A 25,417-nucleotide genomic window follows, 5' to 3' on the forward strand; every position below is an offset into this window, starting at 1 on the left:
TGAGAAAGTACAATATCATCGCCTAATGAAGCCCTTTGCTTCATATTGTTGTCTGAGCCATGAAACAGAGACAGAGTTTTGTTGTCAACACAACGCTTTTGAGACGTCTGCTAAATGCTGCCCGGGATTCTCAGACGTACACACACACACACACACACACACACACACACACACACACACACACACACACACACACACACACACACACACACACACACACACACACACACACAGTATGTGCTAACAAACACACACCACACACAGTTACGTCCCGATGTTGCAAGCTCTGCTAGCGCTCTAGACAGCCAGGATAATTAAGAGCTCATTACAGAGCATGCAGTGACAGGATTCAAGCCCTGGCAGACACTGCGCTTGCTCGGTTAGCCGCTTGTTTTTGTTCAGCCGTGACCACAGGTGAGGCTGCCGTGAGGAATGATCCTACGGGAGGGGCGTGTGGGGAGCTGTGTGTGTGGCTCTGCCAGGGCAGTCAAGCAAATCTCACACTCAGACAATCGACTACAAAATTGTTATTCTGGTTTACTAAATGTCAGGTGTGTGTGTGTGTGTGTGTGTGTGTTTTAATGATTTTCAGAGAATCCCGTCCATCTCCTTAATGCACCCTGGGTATAAAGTCTACAGTCTTACCAGCCAGACAAAGATGTTAAGATGAAATGGAAAAGATATTTGATCTCAACGGGACACTACAGAAATAATCCTGATTTCAGTTTTCCTCTTTCCCTTTTCAAAAGGAGACTAAACAAGATCGCCAGAACAAAGCTGCTCTTTTAACTTAAATATGTTTTAAGAAAAAAAAGACAGCAGCAATTGAATCATCCAAAAGAAAGTATTTTGCCTTTTGAGGTGGGATCATTTAACATGCTATTTGTTCCAACACCTGTGTTTTTCTGACGAGATGAACATCAGATACTAGCATACCTTTCGGCCATCTAGTCAAGTGCTCCACTGCTTTGATGAGGGCCCAATAAACCTGTGGTGTGGAGGAATGTGTGTGTGTGTGTGTGTGTGTGTGTGTGTGTGTGTGTGTGTGTGTGTGTGTGTGTGTGTGTGTGTGTTGGCTGTGAGTGATAAAACACACTCTAGTTGTATTAATTATATAATACTGTTCACAAGGTCGCATGCTAAGCCGTGGCACCTGTATGGTATAGGTTACAAAATAGCAGGGGTCAAAATAAAACAATTTACTGGTGGTTACCGTAGATACTCCACCAATAAACCACAACTCTTCCAATGGCATACATCTGCAGCAGTTCTGCTGTGCTGAAAGGTCAAACAGGTGACTCTATCCTGGATTCTCTCTGGTTGTGAAAGTCCTGCTAGCTAGAGGGAGGTCCTACCCCTCCTCTCCTGTCCACAGTGACCACACTGTTTACTCCACATAAACAAGCCGGCTGGCCCCCCAAGCGAATGCCTGCTCTAGTCTACCACTAACAGCCCTGATCAGACCCAGAGCCCCTAACCGCTAGTCCAGGGTCAGATATTATTTAATCCTCCTAATGGTAAATGTTAGGATGTGGAGTTGGGTAATCTGATCCTGGATCTGTGTCTACATCAAACCTCAAACCCACTCTAACACCCAGTAGGACATTATCAACCAATTATAACCAACAAAGAGTCACTGTAAGACACAAGTATGCCAGTCCCTGGAACATGCAGCCGGGCACATAGCACATGCTTATAGAGGGAAAGGTCAAAGCATCGTGCCTCCATGTCTCTGTTTAGTACCAGATGTGCTTACTAGGTTATTGTGTTGGTTTGTGGGTCATTGACTGTCTGTCAGGACAAGACCAGAGAGAGGTGGCAATGCTGTAAGCCTGGTAGAGATGCTGTTGGCTCCAAGCTCCATTTGGGCAGCAATGCATGCTGGTCCGTGCCAAACCCATACAGGAAAGGAGCTCTCAGGCCAAATGCAACCAAAACTAGCGGGAATCCAGACCAGCGACGAGGGATTCTGTTTTACTTCTCCAGCGCTGTATTTACATAATATATCAATGGTCGCCATGGGGTTTATTTGTTATGGTGCCTAAGAGCTGCACTTGTGGTCACTGTCTTTTTGTGACCTTAGTTAGATCTGAATTATTCAAACTGAAAATGTTTTTGTTCTCCAATAAAAAAAAAATCTCTTTTGAAGCCATCTCTAAACAGTAAGCTGGAAAAAGAGAAAAAGAGAGCTTTTTTTCCCCAGACCTAACTGTTTATGTTAGTTATAACTTAACATCAGAGCCGGGTCGAGCTTTACATTTCAGCAATTACAGAAACTACATGTGCGCAATGAACAGTCTCTATTGAGTCTGAGGAGAGGGGAAAGGGAGGCAGGGCAGGGGGCTCTCAAATAGAACATAGGATTTTTCAGTCGATGTGTTTGTTTTTACTCATGTTTAAGTGAGGGCTCAAAAGACATATCAAATGTCCCACATAGCTAAGCCAAGGCCATGTTCCACCCCTCTCACTCGCTCTCTAACACACTCTCTCCCTCTCCCTTCCTCGCTGGCGTCTTCTCTCTCTCTCTCCTCTCTCTCCTCTCTCTCTCTCTCTCTCTCTCTCTCTCTCTCTCTCTCTCTCTCTCTCTCTCTCTCTCTCTCTCTCTCTCTCTCTCTCTCTCTCTCTCTCTCTCTCTCTCTCTCTCTCTCTCTCTCTCTCTCTCTCTCTCTCTCTTCCTCTCTCTCACTCTCTCACTCTGTCTCACTCTGTCTCACTCTGTCTCACTCTGTCTCTCTTGCTCTCTCTCTCCCCCTCTCACTCTGTCTCTCTTGCTCTCTCTCACATTCTATCTCTCCGTGGTGACGCCTAGGGCCTAAGCGAAACAGGAAGCCAGCACAAGGCCCAGCATTCACTGTGTCTCAATGACACGCTTCATTACGACAGGCGCATTACATGTCTCTGAGGCGCTGCCGAATCCGGAGTCACGAGGACAGACGCCATCTTGGCCCTTTCATCTCCAACTGCACTTCAAAAGCAGAGCATGTGTTTATTTGTGTCCTCCGTTCATATTTGTGACGCGGCCGTTGTCTTCTACCCCTAATGCACCTACCCCCTTCCCCCAATCTCTAGTCCCGCCCAGGGGGCTGAGACTCATATTAACAGGGGTAATCTGTGCCGCTGGTATTGACGTTGTCCACCAGCCAATCAAAATATTTGAAGGAAATGTTTATTTTCTTGAGCGGATCGCACCAGCTGCTTCGAAACCTTTCTGAATAACCCCATTTATGTGTAAGAATTTCCCATTGTGGGGCGAAGCGCGGGACCTCTCAGAGGCTAAGTGCTGATCCGGGCCTTTGGAGAGGAAGTAGAGTAGCTCCGGGGGTGAGAGAGCTTTTACACACCCCAACCCCAGCCAGCCTGGGCCCAGTGTGGGCATAGGTGAACATCCCCCTCCACCTCCCTCCCCCCTGTTCCTGGCCCCTCTCAAGGTCAGGATCACTACTGCTAATATAGCGGTTAGGATGTTGTTCCTCAGCTCATACTATAGTGTACTGTTATTGTAGCCCGGCTAGGGACAGGGCCATGACCCGGGACTCTCCAGGCCTTAGTTACTGTATGTTCATGTCAAAACTGCAATATAAATATACTGAACAAAAATATAAATGCAACATGCAACAATTTCAACGATTTTACTGAGTTACAGTTAATATAAGGAAATCAGTCAATTGGAATAAATTCATTAGGCCCTAATCTACGGATTTCACATGACTGGGAATACAGATATGCATCTGTTGGTCACAGATACAGTACTTTTAGAAAAAGGTTTGGGCATGGATCAGAAAACCAGTCAGTATGTGGTGTGACCACCATTTCCTTAATGCAGCGCGACACATCTCCTTCTCATAGAGTTGATCAGGCTGTTGATTGTGGCCTGTGGAATGTTGTCCCACTCCTCTTCAATGGCTGTGTAAAGTTGCTGGATATTGGCGGGAACTGTAACACGCTGTTGTACAAGTCGATCCAGAGCATCCCAAACATGCTCAATGGGTGACATGTCTGTTAAGTTTGCAGGCCATGGAAGAGCTGGGACATTTTTCAGCTCACAGGAATTGTGTAAATATTCTTGCGACATAAGGCCATGCATTATCATGCTGAAACATGAAGTGATGGTGGCAGATGAATAGCACGACAATGGGCCTCAGCATCTGATCACGGTATCTCTGTGTATTCAAATTGCCATCGATAAAATGCAATTGTGTTTGTTGTCCATAGCTTATGCCTGCCCATACCATAACACCACTGCCACCATAGGGCACTCTGTTCACAACATTGACATCCCCAAACCGGTCGCCCACATGACGCCATACACGTGGTCTGGTTGGATGTACTGCCAAATTCTCTAAAACAACGTTGGAGGCAGCTTATGGTAGAGAAATTAACATTCAGTTATCTGGCAACACCTCTGGGGGACATTCCTGCAGTCAGCATGACAATTGCACGCTCTCACAAAACTTGAGACATCTGTGGCATTGTGTTGTGTGAAAAAAATGCACATTTTAGAGTGGCAGTGTATATACTGAACAAAAATACAAACGCAACATATAAAGTGTTGGTCCCATGTTTCATGAGCTGAAATAAAATATCCCAGAAATTGTCCATACGCACAAAAAGCTTATTTCTCTCACATTCTGTGCACAAATTTGTTTACATCCCTGTTAGTGAGCATTTCTCTTTTGCCAAGATAATCCATCCTCCTTACAGGTGTGGCATATCAAGTAGCTGATTAAACAGCATGATCCTTACACAGGTGCACCTTGTGCTGGGGACAATAAAAGGCCACTTTAAAATGTGCAGTTTTGTCACACGACGTCACAGATGTCTCAAGTTTTGAGGGAGCGGCAATTGGCATGCTGACTGCAGGAATGTCCACCAGAGATGTTGCCAGAGAATTATATGTCCATTTCTCTACCATAAGCCGCCTCCAACGTTGCTTTAGAGAATTTGGCAGTACGTCCAACCGGCCTCACAACCGCAGACCGCGTGTCACCACGCCAGCCTAGGACCTCCACATCTGGCTTCTTCACCTGCGGGATCGTCTGAGACCACCACCCGGACAGATGATGAAACTGACGAGTATTTCAGTCTGTAATTCTGATTGGCTGAGCCTGGCTCCCCAGTGGGTGTGCCTGGCTCCCAAGTGGGTGGGCCTGCTCAGTCATGTGAAATCAATAGATTAGGACCTAATTCATTTATTTCAATTGACTGATTTCCTCATATGAACTGTAACTCAGTAAAATCGGTGAAATTGTTGCATGTTGCATTTATATTTTTGTTCATAACAGGAGATACAGTATATGACTGCCAACGTTCTACAGTTTCTCTGCTATCAGTATGTCTGAGTCTGTATATGGACTAGTGGTTTTTTGAGAATGTGTGGGCATGTGTGTGCGTGTACAGGTAAAAGCATGTGTGTTTGAGGTCCACGGTTCATTCGTGCAGTTTGGCTTGTAACAACTGCCCTGTCTCAGTCCGAGGGCAAACTAACACTCTTTGCATGTCAAATTGTCAGCTTCCTGCGGTGTGGCCATTGAGTGTGAACCAGGGTCTCACGCGCTGCGCTTGTAAGGATTCTTCTCTCCCTGACAGGCTGACTGGACAGGCCAACAAAGGCCTCACACCTCCTCCTCCCAGCTCCCTGAGAAACCAAAATATCTCTGTTAGCTCCATCGGCCCCTCAGCCCTGTTTTCCCAAGCCCTCTCTCTAGTCTCACTCCAGTGAGAGCTCCTCCTCTGCCCTCCTCTCTGCTCAGTCAGCACAGGCAGGCCTGTCACAGGTAGACAGCCAAACCACCACACTCAGATAGCTTTGACATGTTGCTGGCTTTTTTTAGGGCATTGAAGAGATCTGCACTCCCCTCACTCGAACACAGTACATGCACAGAACCTACAGAATCATAACCGGAAACAATTCTCTCTAATCATCTGGCACTTCTACTGTGCTTCAGAACTAGAAACACTCATGTAATGAGGTCGTTGTCATACCTGCCCAGACTACAGTAGTGTCAGGCTAGTGTCATGTCTAAATTCTCCTTAATTAACACATACTATCTATGTCCATTGCAGCCCTGTGGTCTGACCAGATTGACCCACCAACTCTGAAGACATGCAAGGTGGAGGACGACCTCAGATGGTCAAGTAAGAGAGATATTATATCTACTCTACCTGGGGCCCCTATCCCAAACTGCTCTACGTCGCCTTACTTCTCACTTGTGCTTTCTCTCTATTGTTGTCGCTCGTTTTTTTTTTTCTCTTTCTTTCGGCCTCTCTCATTCACACACCCTCGCACAGCAGTAGGAAGTGAACAAGTATCCTGCTCTGCTTATATGACCCCGGTTTTAGGTGCATTTCAGCGTGAGTCATATCTCTGTTTGTGTGTGCAGGCCTATATGGGAAAGATGTTTGCTTGTGTTGTTTGTTTGTTTCTGAGGCTTAATCATAACATGCAAGGCCCAATCACTGAGCAGTACGAGAGGCGTGGTGAGCAATAAGAGATGGCCATAATTACTAGTCTGACAAAACAGGCATGAAATGTACAGAGAGGGGATGATTGAGGACGCTTGGACTCCATACACAACATCACCCTAGCCAATTCACACTATCCAACATCTTCAAGAGTAGCTGAGAACAACAATTAAGACACTCTGCTTCATATCAATAGTCAGTCAATCATCTCTTTGACAAGGTGGAATGAATATAGAGATAGTGGAAGAGCTGGAACTAAGGGTATGCAATGGGCGTTCCACTCGTTGTGACATTTTGGGGAATGCGTTTTGGTTTGCCTTCAGAGCTCTGGATCCCAGAACATTCCAAAACACCCCCTTCCTCCCTCCCTCCCTCCCTCCCTCCCTCCCTCCCTCCCTCCCTGGTGTTTTGGCACTCTTCTTCGCCTGCCCCACAGCCACTCAGCCACCCACCCGTTCTCTTCCCAGAAACCACCGAAGCACACTGCACTAGACCTGCTGAGTCATCTGCTTACACACCATTCAATGTTACTCCTCGATGATCCTCATACTAAGCCCCTTCTGTATGACTCATCAATTAGGCTTGTTGGAAATTCATGGTTTTCAAAAGGTTTGATAAGGGAAAGGCCCCCGTTGTAAAACAGACTTTAGATGTGACTGTCAGTGGTTTCCATACACAATGCAGCAGTTTCATTCTTTTTCAATGACTAGAAGATGGAATGTACGCAGAGATGGAATGCATAGATTGATATATTTACTTTTGACACTACGCGAGCGAGACGTTCACTTGCCAGATATTCACTTCAGAACAAAATACTCACTAGGGTGTGAAAAGTTGAATTGGCGTTTTGATGGGGACTAACGGTAGTGGGGAGAAGTCCTAATGTCTAATCATGAAATTCCTATCCAATTCCAGAGAGACAGAGATTATTCAACTATTACGATCAATAATAATATCGAAGAGTGCACATGCCAACTGGTCAGAACTCATTGGCCAGCAGCATACCACTCTGCATTCCACTGCTGGCTTGCTTCTGAAGCTAAGCCGGTTTGGTCCTGAATGGGAGACCAGATGCTGCTGGAAGTGGTGTTGGAGGGCCAGTAGGAGGCACCTTTTCCTCTGGTCTAAAAAAATGCCCCAGGGTGTTGATTGGGGACATTGCCCTGTGGTAGGGTGCTGTCTTTCAGATGGGATGTTATGGGTGTCCTGACTCTCTGTGCTCACTAAAGATCCCATGGTACTTATTGTAAGAGTAGGGGTGGTAACCCTGGTGTCCTGGCTAAATTCCCAATCTGACCATCATGGTCACCTAATCATCCCCAGCTTACAATTGGCTCATTCCTCTCCACTGTAACTATTCCCCAGGTTGTTGCTGTAAATGAGAATGTGTTCTCAGTCAATTTACCTGGTAAAATAATAAGTCATAGTAGGAAACAACAGTTGATTTAGTTAACAAATCCAAACTCATAAATCACATCTGGTTCATTGATACATTAGGAAAATCTTGGTGTTTTATCATCACAAACTCCCTAATGCCTGAATCGTGTTGCTAGTGATAGGTAGAGCCATGCAAAACCTGCTGGGCTCACATGCTACAGTGGCTGCAATGGAGAGGGCTTTGGGGTTGTTGACCGTGTTGTTCTAGTTCAGAAGAGCCACGGTAAGAGGTGAAGGCTATTTGCATCAGATGCGAAGCTCCAACCCCAAGGCCTAAGCGCTTAAACAAACATCTAAGGATCATTTGTGTCTCCTATTCTTTGGCTTGTGGACCAACGTTATTTCCCTGGCAATGTATTTCTTGGCTAAACTTTGACTATTCTTGCGGCGTTTGGTCAAGATCTCACTCAGCATTCGTAACAACTTTTCATTCTCACAACTCATCACAAAAAATCTAATCTACTCTCAAATCAGTGATGGTCTGGGAAGCATGGGACAGTCACTCCTCTCTGGCTGCGGTCTGAGGGAAGGAGATGAAAGGAGAAGAGATCTCTCTCTCCATCTCTCTGGGCCAGCCTGGTCTGAGGTTTTCTCCCTCTTTCCCACCCCTCCACTTATTTGCCTGAGACACCATTCCCTGGGCGCTGCTCGTCACAGTTTGCATTCAGCCTGAGTAAACATTTCACAGGTGAGGGCCTGGATTTGCATCCCTCACCCCCCCAACCCTCCACATACACACACCTCGCTGGCGACCTCAGCTCGCCCTTATGTTAACAACCAAAATCAGTTTCTCCCGTAAGCAAATGAGGCAAACCTCCCTCCATATCTGGGTTACACGCTTGACTGTGGACTAGTGGACCTCAGAGAGCAAGCGAGAGAGACAGAGAGATTTCCCCCGCTCCTGCGGTGTGGCAGAACTCAATATGGGAACGCGCACACAAGCAAGGGAGCGAGGGACAGAGAGGAGAGTGAAGGGGAAAAAAGGAGCGCGCTAGAACAATGTGTTCTCTATTAAAAAAAACTTGATTCCCAGCCGCCACCCCTTTTAGAGTGGGAACATCACAGACGGCGGGCCAGCCCTCTGGGGTCCATCCCCTCTCCTGTCCCTGCAATTTAGTCAACACGTTTCAGCTGAGCCTAATGGAGATCATGTGTTGGGTGGGCCGCGGCTACCAGCTAGGCCGCACCAGGACCAAAGATCCAACACTCCTCCTCCCCTGTACCCACAGCCCCGCTGTTACCACAGCCCCGGATCCACAGAGCCTCAGCCTATAATTAGCTGGCAGAGAGATGAGGAGGGGGCTATGTGTGGATCAGGGTAGCTAACAGAAGATTGCAAAACTGTGGTTCTGTGTGTGAGTAGAGAGTTGCTGATCTACCCATCTCCTCTAGAGGGAGCAGCTGAGCTGCTGAGAGGTGAACAGTGGTGGTGACTCTGGCTGGCCCACCGCCAAGGTTGTGACGGGACACAACCCCATTAAGGTGTTGTGATAAGTGTCCAGTTGAGTTTCCCCTGACAAAATACAGGAGCCTCTCCCCGCCGCAATTTAGTCAACACGTTTCCACTGGCGACAATTAAATAGAGATCATGTGTGGGGTGGGCCAAAGCCGCCAGAGCCATCAAGTCCCGGTGCCACAGATACAGGCTCCACCCTGAAGCCTATATTTATCAGGGAGACAGAGACGGGGGGAGAGAGAGAGAGAAAGAAAGGGAGCTTTTTGGGAGTCCGGTAGGAATTAGTGGCCGACTCCACTTATACTGAATCAACAGCAGCTGAAGGTTTGGATTTTCTTTGCGTGAAATCAGATACGGGGCCCGACTCTGGTGCCTGGTAGACTCTGGAAAAAGAAACAACACCCCCAACCCTCCTCACTAACCCCCCTTCATCCGAAAAGGAAGAGATTTTCAACTGCAGAAAATAAATGTGTTCTTGAGAAAAGAAAGCAGGAGCCGTGGAAATTGCAAAGGAACATATTTTTTTGTTGCTGAAAATGGACCCAATTCTCCAGACGTAGGGGAAAGACATTTCAACAAGACTATGGCACGCAAGTTCAGCATCTTCCACCCTCGGGGCTGTGGCGTGCAAGCGCTTGCTGTTTCACAAATACAGCCTGTCTTTTCTCTGCCATCCAAATCCACATTTTATACTAGAGTCATGTGAGAACACTGAGCCCATCAAAACCAAATCCAGTGGAATCAGACAAACAAATTAGTAGGTTCAGACAGGGGTGTGTGTGTGTGTGTGTGTGTGTGTGCGTGCGTGCGTGCGTGCGTGCGTGCGTGCATGTGCGTGGCAGGTGCAAGGAACCACGTCACACCTGTTGGCATTTACAATGCAGGTTGAGCTCTCCCAAGCCACAGCAAAGGACAAGGAAGTCAATCAAATTCCAGAGCGTACATGCATACCTGCATGCCCACCTTACCCAATAACTAACTATTCATCAGTACACATATGCCATTCTTTCCTATGTACTAGAAAATCACCCATGCTACAGGCCACAAAACGTTCTGCTGACAAGATCAGCATCCAGCCCATTACCCTATGTACATCTAGATTAAAACACACCGATTCTACAATACATCAGGAACACCTTTTGCCCTCAGAACAGCCTCAATTCGTCGGGGGTATGGACTCTACAAGGTGTTAAAAGCGTTCCACAGGGATGCTGGCCCATGTTGTCTCCAATGCTTCCCACAGTTTTCAAGTTGGCTGGATGTTCTTTGGGTGGTGGACCGTTCTTGATACACACGGGAAACTGTTGAGTGTGAAAAACCCATCAGCGTTGCTGTTCTCGACACACTTAAACCGGTGCTTAAATCTTAAAAGGCACTTAAATCTTTTGTCTTGCCCCTTCACCCTCTGAATGGCCCACACACACAATCCATGTCTCAATTGCCTCAAGACTTAAAAGTCCTTATTTAACCTGTCTCCTCTTCATCTACACTGATTGAAGTGGATTTAACAAGTGACATCAATAAGGGATCATGGATTCACCTGGTCAGTCTATGTCATGGAAATAGCAGGTGTTCTTAATGTTTTATACACCCACTGTATATAGTATGTCAATGCACTGGGCAACAGCATATAGGGAAGGAACGGGATGATTTACATAGCGGTAGGATAGCAAGAGGGGGAGACTTACCAATGATGGCACAGGTGAGCATGGGAAGGGTAGTGGCAAAACCAAAATCCATAACAAATTCTAAATGACAATGCCATAATAAAAGTCTCAGATATAGGCCTATGCTACATATTTAATATCATAAAACATATATTTCTCATTCCAAAAACCATGGCTACAGTAAGAAGAAAACCGTGAGACATGACCTAAGAGATGAGTGACAGTTGTCAGGTGTTCCATAGCTCCCGTTGGCCTACTTTCTCAGAGGTGATTGACTGCCGCACCCTGAGCAAACCTTCATTCCTGATTGGCTGCCAAAAAGAAGTGAAACTGATCGAGTCGAGAGTTAAGGTTTAATGTCACGTGCACAAGTACAGTGAAATGCCTTTCTTGAAAACTCAATGTAGTATTAAAAATAACCTAAACGTAGAACAGAAACCACACAATAAATACAAATTGAAGAACAGGGGAGAGTAAAAAGCTATATACAGGATAAACAGATTAGTAGCAGCGTAAACGAAGGTTGAATGTGACTGTGTGTAGAGTCAGTATAAATGTGTGTGCATGTCTTGTGTGTGTTGGAGTGTCAGTGTGCGTGAGCGGGTCGAGTCCTGAGAGTGTGCATAGAGACAGTCAAAAACCAACTAAAACACAAGGGTAGTCCGTTTAACAGAGATATTAAACGTCCGTTTATTGGTTTACAGAAGCCTACATCACACGGAACCATTGTCAATATTGGTAATTGTAAGTGGAGCCTTTATGGGTTCTCTACCTGACTGTTCCAACAGGTAGGCTAGCTGAAGGCCTAGGTGCATACATTCAATGTATGGTATCTGTCCCTGTATGTACCTATCAAACCCAGATACTACAGTACAGTAGGTGGCAGCATGCTGTAGCCAAAACAGCCAGCTACCAGATCAATGAGAAGCCTGAGAGAGACACACACACACACACACACACACACACACACACACACACACACACACACACACACACACACACACACACACACACACACACACACACACTCACGAACTGGCTGACCCTGTATATAGTATGCTTACTTACTTTCTCGTGTTCTTATTTGTATTTCTTGTGTGTTTTTGTTCTACCTTGTTATTTTTAGTATTACATTCTTATTGATTACTGCATTGTTGGGGTCAGAGCTGGCCAGAAAGGCATTTCACTGTACGTGACATTAAAACTTGAAACACACACATTTGGAAAGAACTGCCAAATCAGCCTAACCCTGCAGTCATGTATGGGTTTGTTTGGGGCAGTATGGTGTTGTGTTTAAGGACATATGCTGGTGACAGGAGCTGCCCCCAAATCCCAGCGAGGAAAAACTGCAGAGTCAAACCCTTGAGCAAGATCAGTTGAATAAATCAGGGAATGTTTGGCTGTGAAATTTAAGTCAAAACAGCTGGCTTTTGTGTGCTGCGTTACCTATGTGACTACACTTCAGGATAGTTTAGCACTGGCAAGAATGTGACATTGATACGGCTTGCATTACTTTTACAAAATACACAAATACATAGAACTCCCTCCCTCTGTGTGTCTGAATGTGATGGTTACCTCTTTAGTTTCCTGTTCTCTCTCATCAGTTTGATGTACGGTATGTAGAGTTACACAACAGCACACGCTGCACAACAAGCTGTCAGTGTTTACTCAAAGCACCACCACTCTGACAATACCTCTTTTCATTCCTCCAAACAACAGAGAACGCTGTCCCTGTACATGACTCTAGTTCAGCTGCTAGGGTTCTTTCGGAGGGCTATGCTGAGGCTGAGAGGGAGGACACTCATAACTTCATCTGGTTCACAGAGCAGTGTGGTGATGTGCTGTCTCAGCTTGATGTCTCAGTTTATTACTTGTAGCTAATGTTTGCAGGGTTGTAGCCTGGAGGCCCCACACTGTCAGTTGGGGATGTGGTACTTTACTACAGCTTCCTGTCAAAGGAAGGAACTCTGACTCTCCCTATCTCACTTTGACTCTGAAACATTTCCATGAGTTTGGTCTACGTGCGCCAGGAGTCTCTTAACCAAATCTGTTGTTTCTCTCTCCCTCGCTCAGGTCCCACCGCTGACCTCTTCCCCCAGAGGACCTCCTTCCCTTCTCTGTCCCCGCTGACCGACCCCCGTTTCTCAGACCCACGTATGCACTACCCAGGGGCATTCACCTACTCAGCCAACCCCTCCAGCACGGGCATCGGAGGCCTCAGTGTGACGGGCATGTCCGCCTCCTCCCGCTACACCTACCTGCCCCCGCCCTACCCTGGAAACCAGAACCAGGGCAGCCACTTCCAGTCCAACTCCTCCCCCTACCACCTGTACTACGGCACCGGGTCCGGCTCCTACCAGTTCTCCATGGTGGGCCCGGCCGGGACCGGGGGTGAGCGTTCCCCCACCCGCCTGCTGCCTTGCTCTGGAGTCTCAGCCTCTGGAGGGGGCAACAGCCTGATGAACCAGGGCCTGAACAACCACGGCGAGGGGGTGGAGGCAGACGGCAGCCACAGCAACTCCCCTACGGCCATGAGCGGCTCTGGACGCATGGACGAGTCTGTCTGGAGGCCTTATTGACTGTCAGACAGCTAGAGGAAGCGCAGGAGAGAGAAGAGAGGAAGAGCAAAAGTAAAGAAGATGAACAAACAAAAAAAAGATGAATCCTCCCCCAAAAATAAATGCTGCATGTTTGTATTTTATTTCTCGCGCACTCGCTTCGTACCCTATTCCTAGTTGACCAAAGACATTCACTGTCTGTCAGGATGCCATGGCCAGAAATTGCCTTTATGCAAGCCATGGGTATATCCTGCACTGTGACAGGGGCTACTCTCTGAGGCTCTGAAACCATACAAATCTCATGCTTTTCAATTGATGAGTAAGAACTGCAAAATAACTGTAAATAGATGTTATGGTGTTACAACAAAAAAACCATAGTAATATATCAGGATCTTTTGAAAAACAGGTACATGCATACCAAAGACTATGAATGGCAAAACCTTCATAGCCATTCACTCTATGCAGCTGATGAACTGAAAAAATGCTAGTGCTATTGTGGCTAACTAGCCAACACGACCAAAATGATCCTTTTCCCTCTTGGCATTACAAGCTAAGCATCCAGACCAGTGACTGTACTGCCTCAACGGCCTTTCACTGTCAGGTGATAACAGAGGTCAAAGATGATGTTTGCTTCACGAGTGTCTCAGAACCTGCCCTAGATGGCTTGTGGCTGTATTGCTAATGTAACATAACAGTTGATTCTGAAGCTTTTATTTGGTGTGAGGTTTGGAGATTCACCCTTCAGTCCATGAAACATCATTAAAAACAATACATGGTCTCAAAGTAATTCTGCATTGCTTGACAATTTAATGTACTATCTGTACTGATGTCTGAGTGAAGCTCCCCTGTAAAGTTGTTAATGTATTGATAAGCTATGCAGTAGAATAGCTGATATTTTGAAGACTGTCCAGGACATTAGCAGATTTGAAGAAAAAAAATTTAAGCAGGAATTTTATGGATTCCTGTTGTTTTAGTTTCTTGGGCTGTTTTCTTTATTTTTACTTAGGATATATACACTGAGTGTACAAAACATTAAGAACACCTGCTCTTTCCATGACAGACTGACCAGCTGAATCCAGGTGAAAGCTATGATCCCTTATTGATGTCACTTGTTAAATCCACTTCAATCAGTGTAGATGAAGGGGAGGAGGCAGGTTAAAGAAGGATTTTTAAGCTTTGAGACAATTGGATTGTGTATGTGTGCCATTCAGAGGGTGAATGGGCAAGACAAAATATTAAAGTGCCTTTGAAAGGGGTATGGTAGTAGGCTCATCAGTTTGTGTCAAGAACTGCAACATTGCTGGGTTTTTCGCGCTCAACAGTTACCCAAAGGACATCCAGCCAACTTCATAAAACTGTGGGAAGCATTGGCGCCAACATGGGTCCAGAATCCCTGTGGAACGCTTTCAACACCTTGTAGAGTCCATGCCCTGACGAATTGAGGCTGTTCTGAGGGCAAAAGGGGGAGGGGGGTGCAACTCAATATTAGGAAGGTGTTGTTAATGTTTTGTACACTCATTGTATTTTTATGCAAACTGTTTTAGTATAGTATGTTTGAACTGGATAATACGGTTTACTTTTTTCTATTTATTTGAGCCAAATTTAAGGAAATGTTCACTTATGCCCAAAATCATTTAGCATTCTCTCCAACTTCTCTTTTTATATAACTTTTGTTCATTTGTTGTTTAATATAAAATTTGAATCTGTGTAATATATTGCTCCTAAATTATGAAAAAATACACGTCTAATGTTATTATTTTGTATTCCAATGTAGCGTAGATGCACTAAAAACTTTCATGATATTCCACCATTAGAACCACAGATCTCAGAATTCATTTCACCAATCACATTGCTTATAAAGATTAAAGATCCCCCCCAGCCTCCTTGAGGTCCCAAAGTCATCGCAAAAACATTTTTTTGCACTGTTCTAAACATTCAATTATCATAATAAACTTTTATGTACACAGATTTTCCTTTCAGAGAGAGAAAAAAAAGTGTTAAATACCTAAGGCACAAAGTTGTCAATCCAACCCACATTATGTGGCTATGCAGATCTTGTTTCTTTGTATTTCAGACAAAGATACTAACCTGTACGAAGAATGACTGAAACCTCAGACTTTAATTGGCTTCATCTCAAACCATGTTGGCATGTCTGAATAAACCGACGAAGTGAGCTCATTTTCAAACACACATACACATGCTGCTCATATGAGAACAAGCCTCTGATATCCTTACTGGAACCACAGTAGTGACAGAGGTAAAGGTACAGGTCTGCACATTCTCACAGTCTCAAGGGCCTTTCCCATGCTGTCACAGCCATGATCCCTGTACCCCAGGGGGACACCTAGAGTAGGGATGAAGATAGTAGAGGGAAGGGAGGTCAGTGGGGGATCCTCTTACCAACAACATGGGCAATCCTAACAAAAAAACAAGCCCCTTTGTTCTTCATGAGCTGTGAGTCCTTTGAAGCCTTTATGAACGGGATTTCTCTCCATCTTATTGTGATTTACTGACCATTAGTGCCAGCAGCTCAGGGCTCTGCCCAGGATTAAGATGTTGTCAGGACAGAGCATCTTTGTATGAGCTGTGTTAAAGCCACTTAATTAAGTCATGGTGTCAGGTGTCTCATGTTACAAACTGGCAGAGGGGTTTTTTTTGGTGAAAAGGAGGAGAATGAGACTTGTCGGGGCTTCTTGGGAGCCCATGTTCTACCATTTAGGGATGGTTAATTGCATACAGTATCGACTTCCCTATGCCTTATTCTTGTTCAAGACCATCAATAATATCAATATTCATTCCTATCTCCTGGTGAGTGGAGGGAAAACATTGGATGTCCTAGACTGTGTTCCTACTCATCCCTTTGGGTTTGAAGGCCTAACTTTAGATTGGGCAAAATTCATGCAGCTATGAGAAACCAAAGATGTACCTGATATCATGTGGTTATATCTAAACCAAAAAAATGCCTGTCATATTGTTCCATTGCAAGTTTGGATTTGTTGTTTTACACAAATTGTTTGTGGTAACTTTTGTAAAGCCTTGGTAGGTTTCCAAGATCTGTAGACAAAATGTCCACAACTCTTATGAAAGAGGTTGTGTGTATATCGTATGACATTTGCAAAACAGGGAGGCCAAATGATACAATTTAATTGTATTTTATTTTCTGTTGGATCTTTTGATGTTTATTTTAAAGAAGCTCCTCTTCATTTTGTTATACCATAATGTTAATTCATTTTGCTCTCTTTCCTTTTTCTTAATGCTCAAAGCATGTACGTCTGAAGCTGATATGTTAATTTAATTTTCATCCATGTAATATCCTTAAAGACTGTATTAAGTGCTTGTAAAGTGTGCGGATAATGTAGTTTTTAACAATTTTCATTAAAAAAAACCATCGATTTCAGCTTTTTCTCACGATCGTTGTTTTTATTCTAATTCTAATATGACAAAATGATACATGTATTTCAGTTACCCCTAATGAGGAGAAAAGCTATGTCAACACAAGTTAGAACATTATAGCACAATAGAACCATTGAGTAATACTGGAGGGGTCTCAAATATTTACGACCAAATTCTTCAACATGATTAGCTTCACTGCAAAGACATTCCACTGGATAATACTTCTTCAATTCTAACATTCAATATTGAAAAGTCTGGATTGTAAATACCTCTATGGTTAGTAAAGGGAAGGTGTTGAAAGTGAACAGGGTAACACGTAGGCAAAGGTTATAATTCAACCCCTAGAAATACAAACAGGATCACCTCAGCAGACTAACGGGTACAGTATAATGGGAACAAAGCGGAAAATCATCTCAAAACTCAATGCATTCTAATTCATTACTTTCAGGCAAATTCTGTTCTCATCCAATGCCCTCTTAGGCTTAGACCCAGAAATACAAATGATACCGTGTTCCTCAAAACCCTTCTCTCTGTGTTGTCATCTCATCATCTCAATGGTGGTGCATTACCCAAGCCTTCCCTCTTAATTATCCCCCAGCCTACCATCAGTACGCCTCTCACTGGCAAATTACCCACACTCCTCAGTGCCTCACAAACGCCACAGCTGTCAACACGGCAGTACCCAGGGCGTAAATAAAGCACGTCCCAGGAATCCGACACCACCCTGGCTATCTCAGCACAGTGCACCTTGGCAAGTTGTCACTTGTTAAAAAACAAAAGAGTCAAAGTTAGGAATGTCGGCGTTCTTTTCCACTGTAAGGTTGGGTGTTAATTTATGCAGTGCTGATGGTATCTATTTGGCCTATTTGAAGTCTGCCCACAGGATTAAACATAATCTCTCATAGGTGGTCTGATATCAGTTCTGTGGTTAACCTGAAATACAATACGCACAATCCCTAACTCTTAAACTAGTTTTACCTTTTGAGATGCCATGAAAAGGTCCGCTGCTTCCTTCACTCCCTTGTTTCATTCTCCCTCCCTGGTATGCTACTTTCTCTCTCTTCCTTTTTACCTTTAAACTCTTTCTTATCCTCCCAAGATACTCTTTTCTCTCATGTCTTTTATTCTCTCCTTTCTTTTCACCGTACAGATGTAGGATCTTCATTTGATCACCATGTTGAGGGAGAACTTTCCTGATATGCGGGAAATTAAAAACTTTGTGTATTTGAGGTTTATAAAGTGTTCTGAAGTTTGTAATTTCCAATTTGAAATTTCAGACTTGATTTTCCCTTACAAAAAAATTATCAAACCCTACAAAAATATCCATTACTTACTCCCCATAATAATTCTTATTTCCTGTTGCTGCAGGATAATTTTCCTGCTGTAGCAAACTGGCTCAAATTAAGATCCTACATCTGTATGGGTTTAGCTCTGTCAGGCCTTCTGTGGGCAACAAAGCCTCAGGATGCGCACACACAGGCTCCGACACCACTGCATTCAATTAACATTTCCACACACACACACACACACACACACACACACACACACACACACACACACACACACACACACACACACACACACACACACACACACACACACACACACACACACACACACACACACACAGAGAGGGAGAGAGAGAGAGAATCCCTGCTGACAGATCTCACACCGGTTAGATTCTCACACAGAAAGAGTGGCGCTCCACTTCACAGTGTATGACAAATCTGTGCTGTCTTAAACACTCCCATCCATTTCCTTTAGTCTCATCACAGAGCCAGTGTCCCTCCACGCCGCTCCCCCACGGCTCAGGAAATACAAAGAGAAGACGGTAAGCTTTCAATTAGCTAGAGCTCTGGGGAATTTTACAGCTGTTTTCACACACTCTGTGAGCATGTGCTTCACATGTGAGGGCCAGAAGAACTCCCATCTGGCTTTGGCTTTGTCATAGACATACGACGAGAAGAGTTCAGTGTTTTTAATGTTCCCTCTGTTCCCTCGTTGTTGCCCTCTTCCTAAAACTGTAGCTCTCCGTGAAGACGGGAAACACACTCAAAGTTGAATGGATGTGATAGAAGTCAGACGGCTTGATGAATGGTCTTACAGTATGAGGAGATTGGGAGATTTATTCTTCAGTGAGCAATCCCACAGACACATGGCAATCAAACATACCGGTACACAAACACCAAAATGCATGTGAGCAAACACACAACTCATCAGCTCGATGACAGTAATACAACATAAAACTTTGGATTACGGTATGTAACCCCGGTTCTCTGAAGGAGACATCTCACCATTGGACACGCCCTCTTTTGCGGGTCATTGGTTGAAGCCTTCTTCAATCACGCCTAACAGGCCAATCAGGCCCCGCATGTCTATATAACAGTGGTGCTGACCCGCCCCAATGAGGGTTTATGGGTCTTGAGGTGGGGGGCTTCCGTGCTACACCTCTGCCGTGTGTGACCTGTCGCATGACTCCCGAGGAGACTGGTCGTCGAAGTCAGAGGAGCTCTGCCGGCTCCTCGAGCCGCCGCACCTTGTGCTAGGTGTGCCGCTTCTTCCCCTTCCCTCCGGATCGAGGGAATCTCGCTGCTCGTTGCTTGGAGGGACGCCTGTGCCCTGAGGCACCGGGTTGCTGGTGAGCGGACTGAGTCTGTCCCTGGGTCGGACCTGCCAGAGAAGGCTGCTGAGGCTTCTTAGGGATCCTCCAGTTCTGTGAGGGAGGCCTCATGGTGACGACCTGGGAGAACGTGGGCTTCTGGGGCTTTGTTTCTGTGGTATCAGGAAGCCCCGAGCCTCAGTCTCCTTTTTCTTAGACTCGAACCTGGTGGGATCGATCTGTCCATTCAGCATCTTCCCCTTCTCAGACACCCTTGCGTTGTTCAACCAGAGGGCTCTCTGGCCGACGGTCGTGTGCGCCATGACCCCCCCAGAAGCCTCAGCGGTACACTTGAGGGTCCGGGTGGTATGGTCGACAAGGTGACTTTGCTCCATTAGCTTCTCCTGGGTGATGGTGCGACCATTCGCCAGGGAGTTGCACAGCTCCTTAGCCTGCGCCGCCATGTAGATGGACAGGAGGGCAGCTGCGTTCACGGAACACCCCGCCTAAGCTGCAGATCGGTAGATCCCCTCATACATAGACGCGGTGAAGCAGTCATTGGGATGAGTGAGCTTGGGGCAGAGGAAGTAGAGCTCAAAGCCTTCGGGTCGAAGTGCTCAGCCAGGGAAGGCTCCACAGAAGGCGGGCTGAGCCATCCCGACGTCTCCATGCTGTGCATATCCAAGTGGGAGTAGCCAGTCACAGGAAAAGGTGCCTTGAGTGGCTCTGCCCAGGAAGACTCCAACAGTGCCAGACAGTCTGGGAAGTCTGGTACACACTGTCGGACGGATGTAGAATTACTCTGAGAGGAGATTGTATCCATCCTAGTCTTCTTAGAAGTTGGGGAGGCGTGGGATTCTCAACATCAAGTTGGGTGGCAGCGTCTGATTGCCTTGAATAAGGGGAGGTCAGTTTTGACTCCTGCCCTACCTCTTCAGTCTGGCTGGTGTAGCACAAACTGAGCAGACAGGATCAATTCTTCAAGGGCGTACTCCATCTCCTGGTCAGAGAGGGCACTGCCTGATGCGGCAAGAGACATGCCGTGGTCCTCACTTCCGGATTCGTTGGAATTAAGGTCCGCCCCCTGGGAAAGGTGAGGGTTCTCCAAAACAGCCTGAAGCACAGACAGAGGGGATGCCTGAGTAGCTTCTCCCTCCTCTGGGACTTCGTTGTCAACAGAGTCGCCCTCGAGCAAGGATGAGGCCTGGGCAATACTTTCCGTGTACTTCACTCTAAGGACACCCGAGCCCATACGAGCACAATGCAAACAACTTGTGTGGTCGACGAGGGCCTCCATAGGGCCTCCGCTTGGGATACCAAGGACCTCCGCTTGGGATACCAAGTGCCGACTCTGTGTGTAAACCAAGTATCTTGAGGTAGAACGAACGGCTGGGTTATCTTTCACAGGAGAATGTAAAAGGGATGGTGCTTCAATGGTGTGGTAACACACTGAAGAAACAACACCGCTCATGCAAGCCAAACACACCGAATGGGGGTTTCGCCCAGAGATTGCTAGCTGAAAAACCAGTGGTGCTCAAGACACTCAAAAGTTCAGGTAGCTAACTCTGAACGATGGGAACCGACGGAGAGCTAGAGACCCCGGGTAGAAGTAGCTAAAGTGTGTGGGAACCTGTTATTAGCAGGATGATAAAGCAGTGCAGCTAGCTAGCTAACAATGCCAATTGTGAGTAGGCCAGGCAAAAGGTGAACTGTAGCTAGCTAACGACAAAAAGCGCTGCTAACAAGCTAACCCAGGTAACTTCACTCTGTAAAGTGAAGCTGAATTCCTGAAAATATAAAAATTTGCCACTCAACGCTCCGTGGTAGGGTAGTAACCCACACCGAAAGGAACAGTTAAGTTGAGAGCTAGTTTTCTGAAGAAAGCTGCTTAACGGGCTAGTAACCAAAAAATTTGGAAACCAGAGCAGTGCAGGGTGTTATATAAACATATGGGGCGTACATCCACAAAGCTCTGATTGGACTGTTAGGCGTGATTGAATAAGGCTTCAACCAATGACCCGCAAAAGAAGGTGTGTCCGATATTGAGATGTCAAACCGAGTCAATTGAAAGAGAAAATACAATTTTTCAGTTAGAGAAGAAGAAAAGATGAGAAACGCTATTTATAAATACAAACTGGGAAGAAGTAAGGAGAATAAATACTTTTTTTTTTAAAGAGTGCATGATCGTAAAGCCGTAATTTCTCATGAACACAGCGGCCCAGCGGTACCTGCATACGAAATCCATTAGTGCTTATTCTGGAGCTGCTGATCTCTCCTCCCAGAACTCGTGAGAAGAGGCAAGCGGGCTAAAACCGGTTTGATTTGGGTGCTTAGGTCTATTTTCTAACTGGACTGGTGGTGGGAAAAGCGGCTGCCGTCCAAAATCACGGTTCCCACAGATTGACCGAGAACGGGAAGAGCCAAGGGCTCTTGGTCTATCAGAGTAGTGATACAACCCTTCTCACACTGAGGAACATGATGAACTCAATGACAGAGATCTGGGAGAAGGGAGAGGGAGAGGGAGAGCGGGAGAGAGAGAGAGAGAGAGAGAGAGAGAGAGAGAGAGAGAGAGAGAGAGAGAGAGAGAAGGGAAAGAAGATGGAGAGGCCGAAGAAGTGTGGGTGAGAATCTCCCACTTAAAGTAGTTTCTCATACAATGTAACTCTACAGAGACAGTTCTCTGTTTCTCCAAACACCATGCAGTTCCCACAGCGGAATAACTCTCCATGGAGCCAAACCTCTGTTACCACGGAGACCCATGAGGATCATTGACGAAGGACCAGCTCAGAAAATAATCTGACAAACTCACACTATCAGATCTAGATAAACGCAATGCCCCTGTGTGGAGAAACACAGTATCAGAGCTTAGTTTGAAACAAAATGATTGGAAAAGCTTAGAAACCCTGCTGTCATCTTTGAACAGACAGTCCAGTTCTCATTGTATATGGTGCAGGTGAAGTGCTGTTGAATAATTATGTTTTACAATTGCATGCACTTCTCAATTTGCTACTTTTATATTAAAATACTGTAGGTCACACTACATACATCATCAACTGCACAACTGAGTCAGGATCATATAGGCCTACATGAATTTGATTTTTTTTTTAAATTCTACTGAGTAGACCAGGAATTTATTTATAATAACTAAATGAGAAGCAGCGCTATTTTATGGACAAAAAGAGCTTTTCCCTTACTCCCCAGCAAGACCACTACAGCAGGACAGACAATCAGACCGCAAGTTCCTTAAATAAGACCATGCCTACTGGGCACACATTGTTGAATCAACGTTGTTTCCACATCATTTCAATGAAATTACTTTGAGCCAACGTGGAATAGATGTTGAATTGAGGTCTGTGTCCAGTGGGTGGTCATGGGGTTTACTGACCAAGACCACAACATATACATTCTTAATTATGACCACTTAATGGGGTTGAGTTGTTCTTTGTGGGTTCCTTCATTACATAATGTCCACATAGCTTCATATTTTCGTACCAAATTACACTTAATTTGATTAGGCCACATTCATTGAGTACAAATGACAGAAAACAGAACATTTGAAACAGAGTGCAAAGCAAATCTCTTTCAGACCATTTCAGAACAACACTGATGCACTGTATTAGGTTCTTGCATGAGTTAGATTCCTTATTTTGGATTCAACTTTATACATCTGTGCATCATCAGTGACCTACAGTAGGACAACTAATTAGAGGAAGAAAAAAAAAAGGGTTCCCAGAAATGTCTTAAAAAAACATCCACACAGTGGAACTGTTTCCAATACAGTTCCTTGGTAATCGATACACATTGTCCTCTTTCTCACACAGTGAACTCTGAATAACAATCGCATGTTCATGAAATTACACACACACACACACACACACACACACACACACACACACACACACACACACACACACACACACACACACACACACACACACACACACACTTCTAGCCTTTGCCAGGCTCTTCTCGGACCTCCCTCCATTACCGTGGAATCTAGAGTTGAGTGGGGGGAGTGAGGCGAAAAGGGGAAACGGGGATCCCTGTGGACCAGGTCTCTGTTCACTTCCTGCATGAGAAGTGAACATGCTCACTCTCTAGTTCACATACACAATCTCCCGCTCTCTTTCTTTATCTCTATCGCTTTTTACATCTGTGTGCACAGGCAGTGAGTAAAATGATGATTGTTTTAGTCTGTTTTCAGTCACATGGGAAAACAAAGGCTTGTTAAAACTGGATATGCATGTCCTGCTTTCACTTTATGCTTCCCAGTGGAAGCTGCTATGGAAAGGCAATAACGACAGTGCCGTTTTCAATATAAAATATCATACTGTACTCATGTTTACTGTTTAGTGTGCGCAACCTCATGTTTTTCTCTGTAGATAATCTGCGGTCACACCTTATTTGGATGGTCCATCTTTAGATGCTCTACAGACTATTAGTAACATTTCAACTAACTATCTACTAACCCTAACCTTAAACAATACCCTAGACCTAACCTTATTCTAAACCCAACCCTAACCTTAGCAAGCAGCTGCTAATCAACAGATATTTTGTTGATAGTATCTGTGGAGCATCTACAGATGGGCTATCTGGTCTATCCAAATCAAGTGGGATCTTATCTGCTCCTTTGTAGATGTAGATAGAAGCCACACAAGGGTGGTCTGCAGATCTAACGCCCCGTGTCTTCTAATAACTGAGGGCTGACGCAGAGGGATCATTCCAAGCCAGTCCACAGCCTCTGATAAATCATCCTCACTCTGCTCTTCTTCGTCGTCACCACTGTGATCATCATCATCTAGCACCAGCACAATTAACATAATCGGCATCATCCTCATGAGCAGCAGTATCACACGAGCATCCAGACAAGACTGGTAACTTTGATCCTGAATCTGCAGGTGTGAATATCAGACACTGCCGTGTGGCCCTCCTATCCACAGCAGTGTTTCTGCATTATAGAGTCCTATCTCATCATGTGGCCGGCACGTGACTGTGTTCCACTCCCCCTCGTCTGGCAGTTAAGTCAAATCAAACCAAATGTTATTTGTCACATGGCCGAATACAACAGGCTTATCATAAATGCTTACTTACAAGCCCCTAACCAACAATGCAGTTGAAGAAATAGAGTTAATAAAATATTTACTAAATAAACTAAAGTGAAAAATAAAAAATGACATAACAATAATGAGGCTATAAACAGGGGGTACCAGTATCGAGTCAATGTGCGGGGGTACAGGTTAGTCAAGGTAATTTGTAAAGTGACTATGCATAGATAATAAACAGCGAGTAGCAGCAGTGTAAAAACAAATGGGGGGGGTCAATGTAAATAGTCCGGGTGGCCATTTGATTAAGATTAGTTGTTCAGCAGTCTTAATGGCTTGGAAGCTGTTAAGGAGCCTTTTGGTCCTAGACTTGGCGCTCTGGTACTGCTTGCCGTGCGGTTAGCAGAGAGAACAGTCTATGACTAGGGTGACTGGAGTCTTTATCGCTGGGCTCAGAAACCGTTCCCATGGTTCCTCTGCAGTGACGTGGCGCATCCTCATTGTTTTGATCTCATCCTTAACGTGAGATCACATTACAACAACTCTCTTTTTGCAGCTGGGGAGTGAGGTCTTCAGACACCAGACACCTTGACTTTCCTCCCTTTGATTTTGCCCATAAGGCAAAATGGAGACAGATGAAGGGAGGAAAAAAATACTTTTGAATAGCAACGTCTGTTCGAAAGTATTCATATTTAGGGTATAATTGCTTTTAAGTGCTGAGATAAAAAAAAAAATCTAAATGGGAGAGGCAACAAAGCCTGCTTGTGGGGGGGGGGGGGGGGGATTGCGCATTTACATTCTGG

At 45.3% G+C, this 25,417-nt stretch overlaps 1 protein-coding gene across 5 annotated transcripts in view; it reads left to right on the plus strand.

Moving 5' to 3' along the window:
• LOC115162431 (runt-related transcription factor 3) overlaps positions 1-14,509 on the plus strand; it is a 67,497-nt gene extending 52,988 nt beyond the window's left edge. For 3 of the 5 annotated variants that reach the window (XM_029713726.1, XM_029713728.1, XM_029713727.1), the window contains 2 exons: positions 6,064-6,135; positions 13,096-14,509. In XM_029713726.1, coding sequence (XP_029569586.1) covers positions 6,064-6,135; positions 13,096-13,601 — 578 coding nt within the window. In that variant the 3' untranslated portion in view covers positions 13,602-14,509. The remainder of the gene's footprint in view (positions 1-6,063; positions 6,136-13,095) is intronic. The other 2 variants (XM_029713729.1, XM_029713730.1) reach the window with 1 other exon arrangement.
• The last annotated feature ends 10,908 nt before the right edge of the window (positions 14,510-25,417 follow it).

Source organism: Salmo trutta, chromosome 25, assembly GCF_901001165.1.
Source record: "Salmo trutta chromosome 25, fSalTru1.1, whole genome shotgun sequence".
In the NCBI taxonomy this organism is placed as follows: Eukaryota; Metazoa; Chordata; class Actinopteri; order Salmoniformes; family Salmonidae; genus Salmo; species Salmo trutta.